The sequence below is a fragment of the Aethalodelphis obliquidens genome, unplaced genomic scaffold (genome assembly GCF_003676395.1).
Source record: "Aethalodelphis obliquidens isolate GAN/ISIS:26980383/991018 unplaced genomic scaffold, ASM367639v1 scaffold53, whole genome shotgun sequence".
Classification (NCBI taxonomy): domain Eukaryota; kingdom Metazoa; phylum Chordata; class Mammalia; order Artiodactyla; family Delphinidae; genus Aethalodelphis; species Aethalodelphis obliquidens.
In genome coordinates this window covers 2,070,983-2,090,840 of record NW_020837997.1, presented here as the reverse complement: position 1 = coordinate 2,090,840, position 19,858 = coordinate 2,070,983, and the positions used below count along the sequence as shown (strand labels likewise).

The following is a 19,858-nucleotide window of genomic DNA, read 5'->3' as shown; positions in this document are numbered from 1 at the left end:
GGAGAGATCTGGGCGGAGAAGGTGGGGGGCGGTGCCCACTGGCAGCAAAGGCTCTGGCTTCTGGCCTGCAGAGCCAGCCTGGGACCCAGGAGAACATGTGCAGCCTTTTGGTGTCTCTGCTCCCAAGAAGCCACTGGAACTAAAGAAACTGTTTCTGTGTCCTCTACCCAGTAAGATACGCTGGGCTTTTCCTGCTGGTCAGAGGCTCTGCAATGTGGCAGATACAACTGTGCAAAGTATGGACCCATGGGAGAAAAGCAGATTTAAAATAAGGAGTGAGGGGGAACTCCCTGGCGGTCCAGTGGTCAGGACGTGGTGCTTTCACTGCTGGGGCCCGGGTTCAATCCCTGGTCGGGGAACTAAGATCCTGCAAGCCACGCAGCACAGCATAGAGTAGATTAGAGTAGATTAGAATAGAATAAAATAAAGTAAAATGAGTGAGGGTCTTTGTGGAGAAAGGGCTGAAACCTGCGGGGCAGGTGGGGACAGGTAGGTGGCTCCGCCCATGCAGATGCCAAGCTGGGCCCAGCAGTAGTCGGGAAGGGACCACTGGACAGCCCATGGGGGGGCTGAGGCCCACTTCCAAGTGTCCCTGAGGGCTAAGGGGCCAGAGCAGATGCTGCGTTTATTGAGGGTCTCTCTCCTGCACTACTGCCCATCAGGGCCTGGGCAGTGGGAAAAAGGAAAGAAGCCAGAGGCTGAAGGATTTGGGAAAATAACATTTCTGTCCTCGTCTTGAACAGGCACCATCAACTGAAATGGTCGTCAGTTAGGTTTAGATGGACAGAAGAACCTGGATACTCTGAAGTCCTGGAGGACCTCTCCCTTCCTGAAACACCGGCGCCTTCTCACGGCCTCCGGGGGCCTGTTGCTCGGGTCTCCCCACGTCTAACATTTAAGGCTTCTTATCCTGATGCTCAGAACATCACCTTTGCAAATCCCACTGCCACCGCAGACCCTCACATCAGAATGTGGAGGGGGTGCGCTCCTTCGAGCCACCAGGCAGTGGACTGTGCCGAAAAGCCTTTTTTTTTTCCCACTGTGAAATAGTTTTATTGGCTCACAAGACCTTTGCCTGTTAGAAAAATACCCAGAACCCTATGCAGTATTAAATCACAATTACATTTTTTAAACTACTTGAAACTACCCAGAATATAATTTTTTTAAAGAAAAAAAATCCTATAGTATTAAATTCTGAAATGACATTATGACAAAATAGATAATTCCTTGTAACATTAACTCATTGCATAAAGCTGCCAGATATTTTCATTAGTATAACCATTGCAGAGTGCAAATGGACACAATTTCTTTCTTTTTTTGGGGGAACACAATTTCAGCATGACACATTTAGCTGAATTTAACTGTGCCCTCACCTAAGGAACTCACATTTCTGGCACAAAATGTAGACCTGTTTTAACTTCCACCAGGCAGTCAACTTCACAATCCAGTTACCACCTACGGACTCATCCACCTACTCATCCATCTGTCCATCCAAATCCATCAATCTACCCACCAGCCTCTCATGAATCTACCCATCCACCAATGAGTCCATCCATCCATCCATGAATCTATTCATCCGTCCACCCATCCATGAATCTACCCATCCATCCATCCATCCATCCATGAATCTACCCACCCAACCATCCATCAATCTATCCATTTTTCCACCCATCCATCCATCCACCCACCCACCCATGAATCCATCCATCAATCTATATACCCTCCCTCTCACCCACCCATCTCCTTTGAGTACTTCCCTGGACAACTGCCTCACTTTGCTACCCAGCATCCCGTCTCCTTCTAGCTAAAGGGGCATGTTTGGCAAATGCCAGAGTCCACATCAACTCTCCCTGTGGCGTCCTTAGACCCACTGAATTAGAAACATCAAGACCAGGGCACCTGTGGCGTGCCCTTGCCTGTTCTTGGCAAACTCTATCATGCTAGGACCTCTAGCTCATTATACTTACTCCGTGGGTGCCTGGGCCCACGGGGCTGCCCTGGGGAAGGTAGGGTTGGTTACGAAGGTGCCGCCCCTCCCCCACCCACACTCCCACCTCGACCCACCGCTCAGACTTTCACATCAACGACTGAACATCACACTTGCTTCCCTGTACGATTCACAAATGCCTGCCAGCCCACGATTTCAGCACCCAGCTCTCTGCTGGCTCAGTCCTGGCAGCCCGCTGCAGGGAAGCTCAGGACCTCAGACCGAGGGCTGAGTGCACAGCCTGGGCGGCTACAGACTCACCCTCTCACGATGCCGCTCTCCAGGTAGTTGACCTGGATAAATTTCCCAAATCGGCTGGAATTGTTGTTGTGAGCCGTTTTAGCATTCCCGAAAGCCTGGGAGGAAAACAAAAGGAGGTTTTCAGGTTGTGAGGATGAAGTTTCTACAGGCCTCGGCCTGGAGCCTGGCGGCTCCCTGGAAGTCACGCAGAGACTCCAGGAGAGACCTGGAGAACAGAAAGGTAGGTAGCCCCAGCGCATCCCACGGGCTTACTCTTTATCTCTGTGTTTGGGGGTGTGGGAGGGGTTCAAGTTTTAAGTCCTGGACATTAGAAATGCCAATCGTCAGAATTCTTTTTCAGTAATAACTGTTCACGTAGCAAACTCCGGCCTGTGGGCCAAATCCAGTCCACTGCATGTTTTTGTATTGCCTGTTAGCCAAGAGTGCTTTTTACATTTGTAAATGGTTTCAAAAATAACACCCCCAAAACCCAAAAAAACAAAAAAACCCAAGATGAGTAATATTCCCTGCCATGTAAAAATCCTATTCCCACGTCAGCGTCCATAAATGAAGTGTGTTGGCACACAGTCAGGACCGTTCATTTACTGGTTGTCCACAACCGCTTTTCTGCCGCGATGGCAGGGTAGCTGTGACATAGACCATCTGGCCCGCGAAGCCAAAAATATTTATTATCCAGAATATTTACTTCCAGAAGGAGTTTGCTAGGCCCTGGGTTGATACGGGCTCCAGGCTGGACACCTGCAGTGTGAGGGAGCAGACGTGGGGACAGGTCCCAGGCTGGAGGGGTCCTGCAATTCCATGGGATGACAAGCTGGTTCACTGCAAATTTTTTTTTTAAAAATTGGGGTAAAACTAGCATAACATAAAACTAAGTTTTTAAAAGTGAACACTTCAGTGACATTTAGTACATTCACGATGTTGTGCAACTATCACCCCTATCTAGTTCCGGAACATTTCCGTCACCCCAAAAGGAGACCCGTCCCCATGAGCCGTCACTCCCCAACTCCCTCCCCCAGCCCCTGGTAACCACGAATCTGCTTTCTGTCTCTGGATTTGCCCGTTCTGGACATTTCACATAAGTGAGGGCATACACTAGGTGGCCTTTTGCATCCGGCTTCTTTCCCTCAGCCTGATGTTTTCGGGGTTCAACCACACTGTGGTAAGAATCAGGGCTTCATTCCCAGTATATAGAGGAAAGGCTGCATAGTGCTCAGAGCCTGTGGCTTGGTCAAGTCCCCGTGGGGTCTCCCATGTGACCACCATCCAGATTACAACAGGGAACACCCTCTGTCCCCCACGAAGGTTCCTGGGGTACCCCCTTTCCACATGGTACCCAGACAGGGAGAACAGCCAGGGAGAGGGTGTGGTGGAGCCTCGGGGCGCACTCAGGGCAGGAAAGGTATCTGGGGAGTGGGGTTCCCTGTTTTGGGGGAGTGAGAGGCCAGTATAAGAGGTGGTGGTGAGGCCGGGCAGAAGAAGGGAAGAGGCAGAGATGGCATGGCGGGGGGTGACACCCCGAAGTTACACGCGCAAAGGGAAGCTTGGCAGAAACAAAAAAGGTGTCAGGCTCACACTGTTCCCGTTTGAGGAGGCTGAGCCGGGCAGAGGAGGTTGGAGGGAGGAAGGCGGCAGCTGGAAGGAGGTGGGAAGGCCACTGCCAAGGTCTGGATATGTGTGTGGGGGGCGGGGGACAAGGGCAGGGTGCAGAGAGGTGGCCAGGCTCTCAGGGGAGCCAGGAACAGGGAGACACTGAGAGGAGCCGGGATTTTCTTGAAATCCTCATTCTGCAGGGGGGATGGATGCAGGTCCCTCATTGATCAGAGCTTCTGGTGTGCGACCGCCTGAAGGCAGAAGCCCCATAAAAAAGCATCTGCTGGAAGGCCTGGGGTTCTTCCTCGGAAAATGGTACCATTCAGCAGAGCCTGCGATCAGGGCTGAGGCCCCCCGGTTGGGCCCAGGCGCCTGTCACGCTCTTGGCTGCTCAGGTCACAGGATGAGTGATTTCCTGCCCGGCTGCCCCTGGGGCTCCAGACCCCAGAAACGGGCCTCGCTGTAAAACCTGAACCAACTGCCAAGTTGCCAAGCAGGGGAGTGACAGAGGAGGCGGCGGCCCCAGAGAGGCAACCCGGCCCTGACTGCAAAGCGGGTACCTTCAGGGTGGGGTTGGGGGAGCCCTTTGAGGGGGGGTCTCCACCTGGCCTGGTGGAGCAGAACCGAGCTTGAGAAGGTGCTTTCTGGAGTCAGACAGCAGCCACAGAGACCACACCCCCTCCTCTTCTTCACAGCATCCTGATGTGTGTGACCGAGCTACAGGCCAGCTGCTGGGGGCCAGGCCACGGTCTGCCCTGCTCTCCTGACCTCAGCACTGCTGACACTTGGGGTGGGATCCTTCTCTGGGGTGGGGCCGTTGTTCTGTGCACTGTAGGGTCTCCACCCACCAGATGCCGGTAGCATCTGGGACAACGCAGAACATCCCCAGAGAGAGCCGAATTGCCCGAGTTGAGAAGCACTGCCGTGTACAGATGGAGGTAAAAGGGGTTTGCAGGGTCGGGTCGTCTGGGGCTCCCTCCTGTCATGAGGGTCCCCACGCGCACTGCAGGCGTCGATGGGCTCCCTGGCGAAGAAAACTGTCTTTCCAGGTTTAACCTCCTGTTCCCTCTAAGTTCAGCTTTTAAAGGGGTAAAGCCCATGGGGTAAAGCCACAGCTCTGAGAAAAGCAGACAGCAGATCTGTCTCCTTTCCTTCCAGACCCTGCAGGGTGGTGTCTGAGCTGAGGACAGACCTGCTTTGTGGTAAAATGAACTCCCACGAGCGAGCATGCCAAGTCCTGCATGTCCTAACTTGAAACAGATGGCAGAGGGGTGCCCGACACCGAGTGGGCTCCCTCCAGGGGCAAGTCCTAAGTCCCTGCAGTGCCTGTGTTCAGGGCCTCCGCAGAGACAGCCCAGAAATGCACATTTGCATCCGGAAGAGCCATAGTGGTCCCTTCTGAACTCGGGACAAGTCTCTGTGGCGATTTCTAAGGAAACAACCAGGCCTGGCGTCCTGGGGATAAGAGGGAATGTCTTCGGGATGTGAGGGCCCAGCATCTCTCTGGTTCTGCGATTACCAGCGCGGGTCCTAGTGACCTCATGCGTCTGGTATGCGGTCTCAACACACTGCGACTTTTCAAAGCTGATCTAAAAATATCCGGTTGGTGCTATTATACATCCCTTAGAGGAGGAGGAAATGCTGGCCTGGCACCCGAAGCCAGGGGAGCTATTGTGTAGCTGTTCCCGGGGCCGTGCACTGCCTCCAAGCACAAGGGTGGCTGGTGTGCCCGGTGGATCATGTGGGGTTGGGGATGGATAGAAGGGGTGAAGCGGGACCTGGGTGCCAGCAGTGATGCGATATGATCTGGCACTGGCGCAGGCGTGGCCACATGCTCATGCTGTCTTCCCATCACGTCAGACGATCCACGGCTCTGGCAAAACGCTATTCGAGAAAGGCCTCTACTTTCTTTGAAATGCTTTTTTTCCCTTTTATAATATAAAAGACATGTTTCTAACATAAGCTGTACACTTGGAAAAAAAGATAGAACCATGCTAAAAGTTTACCTAACGAAAGGAAAAAACCATAAAGAGATGACCCATTAATTCAACCCCACCCCCAAGCACGGTTTCTAGGTAAAATGAACGAAACAGCCGTACCCCGACTTCCTCAGATCATGTGCCCCCTCCAGGTGCCCCCCCCCCCCCCGCCCTGACAAGGATGCCAAGAGCCAGGGGATGTCTGGCTGTCTTCTAACTGCCTCTGCCTTTGAGGTTCTCCTTTGGGGAGACTAAAAAAGCTTTTTTAAATCAAAGACGTCCAGGGTTGGGGACTTCCCTGGTGGTCCAGTGGTTAAGAATCCGTCTTCCAATGCAGGCGACACCGGTTCAATCCCTGGTCGGGGAACTAAGATCCCACGTGCCGCGGGGCAACTAAGCCTGCGCGCCAGAACTAGAGAGAAGCCCGTGCACCTCAATGAAGCGAAGAGCCTGTCTGTGCACCACAACGAAAGATTCTGCGTGCTGCAACTAAGACCCAACAGATCCCCCCCCCCCAAAAAAAAGACATCCAGGGTTGAGCAGCCTACATAGCCAGAAATTTCCAGATGGTACATTTTCTATCTAAACAGGATGGCTCTTCTCTCTGTTGGAATGCGTAGTAAGTATTTTAGGAAGAACGGCGATATAACATCAAAGAATGACCTGGGGTGTACACCAGCCCCACGCCAGGAGTGCTGTGGGCTTGTGACTCTTTCCTTTGCTCGAATTCCTCTAAGGGACAGACCTGCCTTCCTCATTTCCGATGAGGAAACTGAGGCACAGAGAGGTCAACTGACCTCCCCGAAGTCTGCCCTGACGCCCAACCCACACCATGCCCGTAGCCGCTCAGTCCCTGGTCCAGGCTGGTTCTCAGAGCTGGGAACCAGGTGAGCAGGCCTGAGACTTTTCGGGGCGTCTGTCTGCCCCGGCAGCCCGGCAGGTGGATTCCCGAGCCTTGAGTTCACACCTGGTCTCTTGTGCATCCCATATGAAAACCGGACAAACCTTGAGACGGACTGCATTAGGCAAACAGTGTTTTGCTTTCCGATTTCAAAACTGAAAAGCCCCATTGAATGAGCTCACCAAGGCAAACGTGCTTGCTGTCTCCTGTGTTGACAGTTGACCCCAGAGAAGGGGTTTCCCTGGAGAGAAGTCCCTCAGCCTCACCTTGCACGCCTTCCAGCCAGGCGGAGGTGGCCTGAACTGGGATAACTCCTTTGCCCTCAGATACACCTGCAGCCGTCCTCACTTGCTGCGGTGGTTTCGTCTTGGTTGTGCGGTTGGCCTTCTGTTTTCCTGATCTAGCCGCAGGGACCTCCCTTCCCAAGGGTGTGGTGCTTTTGTATGTGTGGTTTCATTCGTTCACTTGACAACGATGTATTGGTCGGCTGTCGTTGTGTCTGGCACCGTTCTAGCCTCAGAGAGCGCCCTCCCTGGTGGTGCTCCGACAGGGACACCCCCTCCATGTCCACCTTGGCCATGGCTCAGATGTCACCACCTCCCGACACCCTGGAGGCTGCCCACTGCCTCTCATGACCTTGACACTGCCCCTCCCCCTGCGATGCCACATCTGGGCGGAGCCTCTGTTCCCCACCCCGGGACCACAAGCCATGCCATACAGGACTTCCGAATCTCTTGTGTCCAGTCAAGGCCAGAGAGGAGTGACCACTGTTGCCAGGAGATGCTGCGAATGGTAAGAGAGCACTAGCAAATATTAGGCCACTGTGAAGCCTAAAAATGGGGCTGAAAGGGAGACTGTCTCCCGCTCACCGGCCTGCAGGAGCCCTCTTGTTCCAGCCCTGGGTGTGGGTGCAGAAAGGCAACACCCGAGGGTGACTGGGAACCAGCCCTGGCACGGCAGCCCCACCGCTGGAACTCGGGCTATTTTATTTTCCCAAGTGCTCTCCAAGTTCCAGGCGTACCTTTCTATGTGAAACGGCGCTCAGCCCATGCCCAGATCGTGTCCATTTGGGGACACAGGCGACTGCCGGACCCGCAGGAGGAGAGCTGGGAGGCGTCCCACGGCCCGAGGCGCCCTGGAGATCTGCTCTGCTGTGTCTGCTGAGCAAACATCCCCAGGGGCATCCAGTCAGGCTGGGGCTCTCCTGTGTGGAAATGCCAGGAAAATAAACCCCAGGTGTGTGCGGGGTGGAGGGCTACTTCCTGGTGAGAAGCCCAGGAGAACAGCTCTGCATCGGCAGGGGATTCGGACAAATTAGTTCACTGCTCTTGAGTTTCAAGTTCCTCTCCTGTAAAACGAAGGGGTAAACCCCTGTCTTCTCAGGTTGTTTGAGGACGAAACGGGACCATCTGTGTGAACCAAGGGCGGGCCAACTTGTTCCATGAAGGGCCAGCTAATAAATATTTGGGGCTCTGCTGCAACAACTCAACTCTGCTGTGGGAGCGTGAAGCAGCCACAGACGACCCGTACATGAATGGACGTGGCCATGGGGAGGACACCTACATGATGCCCAGGATGGGGGGAATGCGGGGTGGGTGGCGGGCTTAGACATTGACCTCTACCAGGGTCAGCAAATTACGGCCAGCCACCTGTTTCTGTGTGGTCTGTGAGCTAAGAATGGTTGTCACATTTTTAAACGCTTGAAAAAAAAATCAAAAGAATATGTCACAACACATGAACGTGATATGAAATTCAACATGCAGCCACCATGAATAAAGTTCTGTTGGCGCACAGCCATGTCTGTTTACGGACGGTCTGTGTCTGCTTTTGGACTATGGCAGAGTTGAGTCGTGATGGTGAAGACTGGTCCAGCAGAGCTGACAATACTGACCCTTGGGTCCTTTACAGGGCAGGTGTGCCAGCCACCGTTCTAGAGGCTCTCGGTTAAACGTCCCCTTCTCCCAAAGGGGGCCAGGGCAGTGCTGGGGCTGGGAGAAGACTCCAACACTCAGACATGCAAGGTGAGCATGACAGGGTGTGAGCGTTGCCTGGACTGACTGGTCTCCCCCTAAAGCACTGTAGGGACACAGAGAAGCAGGACCAGGAAGCATGGAGGACAAAATGGGCCAGTGGAGTCACAGGCTCAGAGGGGCTGTGTGGAGAGACAGAAAAGCTCCCTGGGGGCTGGGAGCGGAGGGGGTGGGAGGTGGGGAAGGGAGAAGCACGGCTGATGTGATTTCCACAGAGCTGCTGTGCAGAGAACAGATGGAGGGAGGTGGATCCAGGGAGGGTGAGGACAAGTATGACGGTGGGAAGGGGGTGGCGATGATGGTGGTGAGAGGCGGTGGCTGTGGGGAGGAAGATGGGACCCCCGACCCCCTGCCAACCCATGTAGGTGATAGCTGCAGGCTCCGTGGGCCTGTGGATGCCGGGCAGGAAGTGGAGGAATCACCCCCAACCTCATGGCTCCCCAAATCACAGATGAGGAAGTGGAAACTTTCCAGGGCCTGGCTGACATCCAGCCTTAGCCTGGGTTCTGTTCTCTTCCTGTTGCCCACGGGGCTTGGGACACCTGGCAGGCTGGATGGACAGACAGACGGGCGGATGGAGGCACGTAGAGAGAGCCGAGTGCTGACAGGACATAAGACTCACCCCATCTCCGTGCCCCCAGTTTGTAACAGGCTCTGTTACTCTTATCCGGAAGGGCACTGACTGTCAGCCACAGATGGACAGAAACGCTGAAAACAAGGGCTCCTGGGGTCAGAACAAGGCCCTTTGAAATGGACAGATTCCTACCAGGGGCAGAAGTTTCATGGTAAACTGTGCCATGGAGTGAGTGGCAGGGAGGTGGGGTGATCGAATCTTAGAAAAAAAAAAGAAAAAAGAAGTCCAGTATGAAACAAGTTATTGTATCTCATACTTCACTGAATTTTGGTTTAGGTTATAAATGAAACCACGTGTAGATCACAGAAAGAATAAAGAACAAATTAAGCTTTGATGGGGGAGGGTCTTGCTTGGTTCTTACTGTACCAAAAATATTTGAGGGATTCATCAAGATCCCTGAGGGCTTATCCATTTGATACCCAAGTCATTTGGATACCCAAGTCATTCTCTTTGGGGTTTACTTGGTTCTTTTTCTCAGGTTTTAGAGTTGGGAAATTAATTTGCTTACTTTCATTTGCTCATATTTATGGATATAATGTGTTTACGGCTATGAATTATCCTCTCATTACTGCTTTAAACACATCTCATGGATTCTGATAATACACAGTTTTGGTCACTGATTTCCAGAAAATCCACAATTTTGGTTTTTAACTTCCCCTTCATCCAAGACTTAACAGAAGGCTAGTTTTTCTTAAAAAAATTTTTTTTCCATATGGAAGGGCTTTAAAAAATTAATTTCTAGTTTTATTGCATTGTTAAGAGCACTGACTAATAGTTCCCATTTTGGAAATTCTAGATGCTTTCTCTGTGACCTGATATAGGGATGAGTTTTGTGAATATTCCATGAATACTTAAGACTTATTCTCATATTGGAGTGAAGGGTTTGCAACACGGCCACAAGATCTGCCTAAATGTGTGGTTTGGGCATCTTACATCCCTGCTTATTTGCTGTTCACTCAATGAGCCTTATGTTATGTGTTTGTAACTATTTCTCCCAGTATCTTTTATAATTTCTGCTTTGTAAAAGCAGCTGCTGTGTTGTATGATGCATAGATGTTGACAACTATTATACCTTGAGGGTAAATTGAGGATTTTAGCATTATGATGAATCTTCTTCATCATGCGACATTCAGAGGCCTGACCTCTACCTTTTACACATCACAATTGCAGCTGTGTTCTACCCTGTTTCTATCTGCCTGATACATCTGTGCCTGTCCCTTTACTTTTAGCTTCCTGAACTACTTTGGTTTAGTTGTGTCTTGTTCATAAAGCATGGAGTTGAACTTTGCTTTGTGAGTCAAGCTGAAAATTCTCTCCGTTTAGGCAGAATGAACCTGTTTAGATTTAGCAACACGATGGACTCATTCCCTTCTGAAATTCAGGCTTCCATCACTAGCTCTCTTCCCCATCTGCTGCTTGTGAGTGTGGCTGAGTAACTATACGTCAGAGCAATTCTCCAGGTCACTTTTGATGACTTCCTGAAATCACGCACCTTTTGCAACATTTTTCAACCTCACTTTGCAACTGATTTGGTTTGCATTTGTGTGGTGGGATGCATCTGGGAGAGAGGACCCACTAGGCCTGGCGGACTGGAAGGAGCCATACGTAGGCTGAGCCAAGTGGGGAGTGTGAGTGGAGGCCTTGTTCCATAAGTGGCGGCTCATTATGGAAGGTTTCACTTTAGGATGATGTTTGTTTCCCTACACAAATCCCAAACTGCATGCATGGTGCCGCTGCTGAGAACAGCAAGGACTTCTGATACTTTCCATGCAGCAGAACTAAGCATTGGCATACGTGAGGAAAGTTGAGCCTCCAGGGGTGGGCTGGAGGGACAGTCTGTGGTCTCCAGAGCTCCCTCCACCCTCCCTACAGGTGCTGTAGCCTCTCTCCAAACTCTTGGGGAGAGGGATGCCCCTTGGGGCCCCAGGCTCCCCTTGGGCCCACCGTCCATACCTGGGGTGAGCAAACCTGTCATCCCGGGGCTCCCCTGATTACAATAGTGGGGAAGGAGAGTCAGAATTGTCAAGATTCCCCCGGCCCCCACCATGAGTCACCACTACCTTGCTGCTCTGGTAGGTTACGGTGAGAGAGAGAAAAGGTTCAGAATCCAAGTATGAGCTGTGGGGATTTGTTAAAGATACAGACTTGGGGGCTTCCCTGGTGGCGCAGTGGTTGAGAGTCCGCCTGCCGATGCAGGGGATGCGGGTTCGGGCCCCGGTCTGGGAAGATCCCACATGCCGCGGAGCGGCTGGGCCCGTGAGCCATGGCCACTGAGCCTGCGCGTCCGGAGCCTGCGCTCCACAACGGGAGAGGCCGCAGCAGTGAGAGGCCCGCGTACCGCAAAAACAACAACAACAACAACAACGAAAACATAAAAAAGATACAGACTTGGGCCTCAACCCAGACTTGCAGAATTTCTGGAAAGGCTAAGGAGTCAAAATTCCTAAAGCAGAGCCTGAGGCTATTCTGATTCCTGGAAGGGTGAGAACTATTGCCCTAGGGTTTATTATGAGAACGAAGTGTCTCTAGGGAGAAATAAAGCCAGAGGATGTCTACTTACACCCCTCCCTCTCTCTTGAACACCTGGAGTAGGGGTCTTGATAGTCTACAGTGGGACAGAGCAAAGAGCTTCATGCTCAGTGTACTTAGTTTAATTAGACAGCTTTCCTCACGCTTAGCCCCAAGAGACAGGAAACTTTCATATTCCAGGGTTTCACCGAGATCAGCCACTCCCCACCAGTACCCCAACCCCAGATGGGTCCAATTCACATCCTGACTGCCACTCGGTAGCCTTGTTCAGCCAGGCACTGTAAGGTGGAGGGGAGAGGGAGAAGAAATCAGGCCCCCGTGATGATGAAGGAACAGGCGCAGGAAGAAAAATCATTGCCCAGAGCCACCTCTCAGCTGTGATTCCTCATAGTCCCGAGAAGCAAGGGATTATCTAGGAAACTGGGCTCAGTGGCTTGGTCCCAGTCCTGACAAGACGTTGTGCTTTGTTCTGATGTAGGCCCGGCTGGGAAGCCAGTACCGTGGACACCACCCCGGCTGCTGGACACTGTCACCTGTACACACCAGCGGGGCCACCAGCTGGAGCCCGGGCAGTGGCAGGAAATATTTCAGAGGAAGAGACAATAGGATATGGTGATAGCGAGTATGCAGGTGATAGAGGAAAGCACCAAAGACCAGTGGTGATGGCTCAGCCGACCGAAATGGAGAAGTAGGAGAGGGCAGAGGTGCGTGGGGCCAAAGTTCAGTTTGCCAGGACCTTACCTGAGATTTGCATCTCATGGATGTGGTGGGATTTTGTCTAAGTGTGTGTGTGTGTGTGTCTGTGTTGGCCGGGGTGGTGGAGGTGGGGGGGGTGGGGAGGGGGGTCCACAGACTATGCCCCACAGGCCAAAGCTGGCTTGGTACCTTTCTTTTCTTTAATAACTTTTAAATTTTAGCCCAGTTTTAGATTTACAAGAAACTTCTAAGAATATTACAGAGAACTCCCAAGCACCCCACACTCAGTTTCCCCTACTGTTAATATGATGGTGGCGCGTTTGTCACCACGAACGAATGAACCAATATTGACTGACATATTATTATTAAACTAAGTCAGCATTTCATTCGGACGTCCTCATTTCCCCGCCTAATGTCCCTTTTCTGTCCCAGGATCCCACGTCACATTCGGTCCTCACATCTCCTTGACGGCTCCACGCCAGGTTTCTCGGACTCGTTTTTTGAGATCTTGACAGTTTTAAGGAGGACAGGTTGAGTATATTGTAAGATGTCCTTCAATCTGGGTATCTTTGATGCTTCTCTCCCACTGCCTGTTTTTTGCAAATAAAGTTTTACTGGCAAACGACCCCACCCGTTTGTTTACGTATTGCTTTTGCTCTGCGATGCAGAGTGAGTAGCTGTGAGCTAAGTAGTGACAGAGACTGCGTGGCACTAAAATCTGGAAATGCTAATTAATGTGGCCTTTTACAGAAACAGTTTGCAGATCCCTGGTATAAACTACCACGTCAGGGCTTAAGCTTAAACTGCCTGATCCAGGATACACTCCACGGGAGCAGCCACTGCAAACCCGCTCTGGCCAATTTTATTGTCACTCAACCTTGGGGGAGGGTTTTGCCAATTAGCATAATGAATGTTCCACTTCGAATATTCATGGGTGGAACCGGTGATGTTCAAGACAAGTGGCTGGAGGAAACATTCTTCCCACACTTGCTTGAGAAATTCCACCTAAGAGGGCCTGTTCCGTGGGGACGGGGCTCAGGTCTGACTTCAAGCCAGTCCCGCATCCTGCTGCTGGATCAGGGGCTGGGGTGAGGCCCTGGGAGATGGAGCTCAGGTACCCCTGGGGCCACCCTAGAGGCCAGAGCTGATAGGACCGGCTCTAGAATGGCTGGGCTCCTGTCTGCCCACTGCAAGATAGATGGGAAGGAATCCGAGGGGTGGATGTCGTGGGACCTGACAGGGAGCGTTCCAGATATGTACAGCCCGCTCTGCATTTGTTTGAATTGTGCTAAAATTCATATAACATAAAATTCACCATTTTAACGTACGATTCAGTGGCATTTGACATGTTCGCTATGTTGTGCAACTGTCACCTCTATCAGTTTCCAGAACATTTCATCACCCCAAAAGGAAACGCGGTCCCCGAGAGCAGCCACTCCCCATCCCCCCTCCTCCAGCCCCCGGCAACCACTCATCTGCTTTCTGTCTCCTTGGATTTGCCTGTTCCGGACACTTCATGTAGATGGGATCATAACTATGTGGCCTTTTGTGTCTGGCTTCTTTCACTCAGTGTAACGTTTTCGAGGTTCATCCACCTTGCAGCATGTGTCAGTGTTTCATGCTTCTTCATGGCTGAGTGATCTCCATTGTATCCACTCTTTGAAAAGGGACAGTAGGAGCAATGGCCAAGCCTGCCTTGGTGGGTTACTCCATCTTCCTTGGGTCTGGGGAAGCCACGGCTGGTGCTGACCTGAGTCCAGGAGGATCACTGGGTCCAAAGGCCCTTTGATGTCCCCAGTGCTCTGGCGTAAAGGGCTTCCAGTCACCTCTTTTTCAGGTGGATGCGATCCTCCCTCCGACCTTCCGTCACAGGCCTGCCCCAGCCTTCGTTTCTCTTGTGGGGGGGCCTCTCCTTGGTACCTCCCATCTTCTTTATGGGGCAGCTCTGGAACGGGTGCAGAAGGCTGCCCATGCTCAGGAGGGCTGGATCCCCATGAGGTGTCCCCCCAACCTCAGCATTGCCAGGGCCTCATCCCAGGGCGCACTCACTCCCTGCTCTGTTATAGCTGAAATCTGGGGCTGCTAAGCTAGACTAGCTCCTGCAGGAAACAAATGGGCCCTGAACACCAAAGGGCCCCTCAGAGCCTCAGGGCGTGGGGCAGGGAGCCACACTGTGTTGGTTCTGTGCTAGGACTCTGCTGGCCTCATGACCTTCTGGAGCTCTCCTCTGCCTCTCCCAGGAGGCTTCGGGGTCGCCTTTAGATGATGACGCAGGCGGGTGCAGCATGTGTAAAGGCCCTGGGGCAGGAGAGATCAGCAGGCAGAGCAGAGAGGTCAACTTGCTGTAGGTCACACAGCACATGCACTGCTGAGTCGGGCTTCTTGGCAGAGGTGGCTCTTGGCCCAGAGGACCTGGAGGTGGTAAATTCCAAGGGGAGGGACACAGTCACATGCTGAGGGGAAAGAACTGGTCCAGGCACTTTGGCAGAACTGAAGAAGTTCCCTCTGGGGCTTCAGGTCCTTGTAATCTTCTCTCTCCCCCTCCCCACAGTCTCACCAATATTCACACCTCCAATAAGCAGCTCTGTCCCTGCAGTGGCTCCTGGATCCACACAGCTCCCTGCAGACTCTGTCCAGAGCCCCAGGCCTGATTTTCAACTGTACATCCTAAAGGCCCCTAAACTAGAGTGGGTTTCTCGGCCTCAGCACTACTGGCACTTGGGGACGTACCATCCTTTGCAGAGGCGCTGTTCTGTGCACCGTAGGATGTTGAAAGCATCCTTGGCCAACCAAAAAAACATCTCCAGACGTTTCCAAATGTCCCCTGATGGCAGAATCACCCCTGGCTAAGAACCGAGCGTAATTCAAAAAGATACACACACCCCTACGTCCATAGCAGCACTATTCACAATAGCCAAAACCTGGAAACAACCTAAATGTCCATTGACAGATGAATGGATAAAGAAGATGTGGTACATACATACAATGGAATACTACTCAGCCATGAAAAAAGAAAAAACAATGCCATTTGCAGCAACATGGATGCAACTAGAGATTATCATACTAAGTGAAGTAAGTCAGAAAGAGAAAGAGAAATACCATATGATATCACTTATATGTGGAATCTAAAATATAGCACAAATGAACCTGTCTACAAAACAGAAACAGACTCACAGACATAAAGAACAGACTTGTGGTTGCCAAGGGGGAGGGGGGTGGGGGAGGGAGAGGCTGGGAGTTTGGGATCAGCAGATGTAAACTATTATATACAAGATGAATAAACAACAAGGTCCTACTGTAGAGCACAGGGAACTATATTCAATATCCTGTGATAAACCATAATGGAAAAGAATATGAAAAAAAAGAACGTCGGTATGTGTATAACTGAGTCACACTGCTGCACAGCAGAGATTGGCACAGCATTATAAATCAACTACACTTCAATTAAAAAAAATTTTTTTTTTAAATTGGCTGCCCTGGAGATCCCTGGCCCCTCAGGAAGGGCTAAGTGGAAGTGTGCAAATACTCACAGGTTGCTGTGACTTACTCTCTATTAAAGGGGTGAGGATACCATCTAGTGTATCCTGATAGCTCACGTCATGGAAGGTTTTGGGTCCGGGCGCCTGACCACTGCCAGCGGGTGGCCATTTCCCCCTCCACCCAGGAGGAGCCTGTCTACAGCCATGAGCTGGGGTCGCAGGGCTGGTCAGTGGCTGGGCGGTTGGCCGAGAGCCTTGGGCTTGACCCCTCGGCCTTTCCAAAAGACGGATCACTTCTGGGCCTCAGGTAACTGAGGTCTTGCTGGGCCTGGACTTGGGAACTGGCTGCAGCCAGCAGCGGCTGAATGACACAGAAGGAAACTTCCAGAGGGAAACTCCCCAGTGATGCTGGGGACAGGGCCCTGAAGCCACTCCATCCTGGATAATCGCTAGGAAACAAATAGGCTGCCAGGCGCTGTGGTCACTCGATGCCCGGCTGCATCCCTGCCCCAAACAGTGAGGCAGATGTACCTGATAGATGATGGCCGGACATCCCCACCCACCACCCAGCTCTGGTGCAGCAAAGTGCCCAGAATATTCTGAAAGGGCGGTGGCCATGGCAGGGATGTCCTGGGCCCGGAGCTATGCTTTGCCTTGTAATCAACTCTTTTTGCAAATTCCAAGGAAGCCTTTCTGGTTGCTTAAAATACACCCATAATTTCACTTTTCTCTTAGATGCAATGTTCCCAAAAATATAACTTCCACTTTGGTCTAAAATAGGCTTAGATTACTGCAATGCGTCAGGCTCTGCCCTTTTAGGCAGCAGGCCAGAAAGGCAGCCTCGCGGGTCTGCAGGGCACAGGAGGGGCAGAGAATGCCGGTGGGCCACGGCTTCCAGGTAGCCGTCCCCTCCCTAACGCTTCCAGGGTCCCCTTGATCAAAGGCCTAGGCACTCACGGCTGTAGGGCACCCCAATCCTCTCCACACCCCCAAAGACAACCTCTTACCCTTCTGTACCCCCATCCTGCTCTGGTGTGGCCCTACTTCTCAGCTGCGCAGTCTCTGGGCTATCTGTCACTCTGCCCCCGTTCCCTCCTTCCGATCCACGTGGCGCCTTGTAGCAGCTCCCACCATTTTCCACGTCTTGTAACATCCTTGTGGTGAGCTGAGAACACCCATGCCTGCTAATACGTACTAAGCACCAGGGCTGGCAACACAGCCACCCCAACCCCAGGCTACGAGAAGCCTGCCCTAACGTTCATCTCTCTGGCTGAATTATCCCTCTGCCGTGAGCTCCAGCACATCCTCCTGGGCACACATCTGGCACCCCAGACGGTAGCTTCCTCCAGGGGTGCTGTGGCCCTGAGTGTGCACCTCTGGCCTGGCCCCATCAGCCCCAGCGAGTTCACGCTGCCTCTCCTGGCAGCTTGTGGAGGGAGGGTCCAGGGGTTGGGGTGGGGAGGGTGGGTCCGGGAGGCATTGGGGTCTTGCTTGGTGTCCTCGTCCTACTGTGCCCTGGCAGACCGTGTTGCCCTGCAGGCAGGATGCAGGTGGTCTTAGGGCCCAGGGTGCGGCTGGAAACCCTTCGAGGGCCCCTCCTGGATATGCGAGATTGGGAGGGGCCCACACACAGGTCCCACTACCCCCAGCCAGAGCTCACACACGCTTGGCTGCAAAAGCGCTCCCAGCTGCCTGTGGAACAAAGAGCGCTCGAGCAGGAGAGGGAGAGCTGAAAGGTGAACTTATGAGATGAACTTCTGGGACATCTACATCCAAGTCCCTCTTTTCTGACCCCTCAAGACCGCTTTCAGACTCCCCTGTAGATAGATGTATATTTATGAATATATGAACACACATGTGGCACAGACCAACACAGAAAATTTGAGCTGGTGACAGGAGCCATCTGGAACGCGGGTGGGAACCTGGTTTCCTTATGTTTGGGAAGGGAGAGCAGAGCAGAAGACAGAAGTGGGCACAGAGAAAGTAACTGGAATGTTCTAGCATGTTCCACGTGCACAAAGTACAAGGGGTCGGCAAACCTTTCCTGTAATGGGCCAGGGGTTCAATATTTTTGGCTCTGGGGGGCCATACAGTGTCTCTGTCACAACTGCCCCACTCTGCCTTGAGAGCCACCACAGACAATATGTAAATGAGCAGGTGTGGCTGAGTATTAATAAAACTTTATGCGTAGAACCAAGCAGATGTAACCTGTGGGCTGTAGTGGGCCAATCCCTGGTACACGCAAAAAGAAATTATACTTCAAATAGGGGAAAAGATACTAAAAAAACGAACCGTTATCTGAACAAAGCAAAGCAAGGCACCAAGGTGCAACCAAAAGCTTTAACAAAATAATGTCACAATTTTACGCAAGTGGGTGGATAACCACGCATGTTCCCCGGCAGCAAAAACCACCATGGCAGCCCTGGTTTGTTTCCTGTTGGGGAGACACTTAAAGAAGAGCTGAACCACAGTCAGCACCTGGCGTGAGGTTCAGGAAGTCACCCCTCAGGAGGACGGGGTGGAGGGGATGACAAAATTCCCGTGCATAGGGACCAGCACGAACTGCACCCAAAATCCACTACAGCTCTTTCATGACGTTCGCCTGTGAGAAAACCCGCAGGGAGTGCGTGACTTCTCAGCTCTGGGTGTTACCACGTGAGTGACTGCTTTTTTTTTTTTTTTTGTATTGATGAGCAGCTTTTCGAATAACACTTGAAGACTTCGCCCCAAGTGTGCTTGGAAGACCAGACTTGGATGGAAAACCTGACCCTTGCATCCAAGCATACTTTGTTGGTGGTGAGAAAGACGTGAGGTTTCTGGTGGTGGGTGGGCAGTGGCCGTTCTCCTGGCCGTGGCTGGCCACGGGGCAGGAAAAAGCGCCAGCTACCCGCTCCCGGAAATGAAGCAAATCGCCAGCCAGAAACTGCGTCCCCACCCGCCACCCACCCCTTGTCAAGCTGGTGAGACAGAACTGAGCACAGATGGGTTGACGTGGAAGTACGACAGCACGATGTTAACCCCCCAATTTGAACCTATTTGGGTACAGGACATCTGTAACACTGAAATCATTCTTGGCCTGCAGTCGGCCTAAAAATTCTTCTCGACTGGGGTGATTCTGCCCCTCAGGGGACACTTGGCGATGCCTCGGGACATTTATAATTGTTCTGACTGAGAGAGGGGGTGCTCCTGGCATCTGGTGGGTGGAGGCCAGGGATGTTGCCTAACACCCCACAGTGCACGGGATGGTCTCCACCCCAGAGAAGGATCTGGCCCCAGGTGTCAGCAGCGTGGAAGCACAGCCTCGGCCCCTCTGTGTTTCTGTCTGCAAGGCCTGAAGCTGACCCCACACGAGGCCTCATTCACCCTGTCATCCTCTGTGGGATCGGCCCTCCTGCTGTCCCCCTCCTACCCTGGATTCCAGCCTCAGCTCTGGCCCGCCCTCGGGCTGCTCTGCCAAACCAGGGCCCCCCAACGACTTCCCCAAACATCCTGGGGAAGCCACTTGGGGCACAGAAGCAGCCGGAAATTCGATTCCTCCCTCCCTGCAGCTGCCCTGGTGGGACAACCCTCCAAGGCTCTCAGTGATCAGCCTTCAGGCCCCACGGCATCCTCTCCTCCATCCTCGCCGGTCTCCCTCTAACGCTCATTCTCCCGGGAACCCACCCTGGCCTGGCTCTCACTCCCCTCCTACCCCTGCATAGATTGTTGACTCTGATGTTCACAGTGCCGACCTTCCAGCCACCCGGCCTCGAGAACAGCCCAGGTCCAGCCG

The 19,858-nt window shown here is 52.5% G+C and overlaps 1 protein-coding gene across 14 annotated transcripts in view; it reads right to left on the bottom strand.

Annotated features, from left to right (window-relative positions):
* The window catches only part of MYO9B (myosin IXB), a 91,037-nt gene that overhangs the window by 45,125 nt on the left and 26,054 nt on the right, over positions 1 to 19,858 (bottom strand). For all 14 annotated transcript variants that reach the window (XM_027084595.1, XM_027084591.1, XM_027084582.1 and 11 more), the window contains one exon: positions 2,249 to 2,343. In XM_027084595.1, the coding sequence (XP_026940396.1) occupies positions 2,249 to 2,343 (95 nt within the window). The remainder of the gene's footprint in view (positions 1 to 2,248; positions 2,344 to 19,858) is intronic.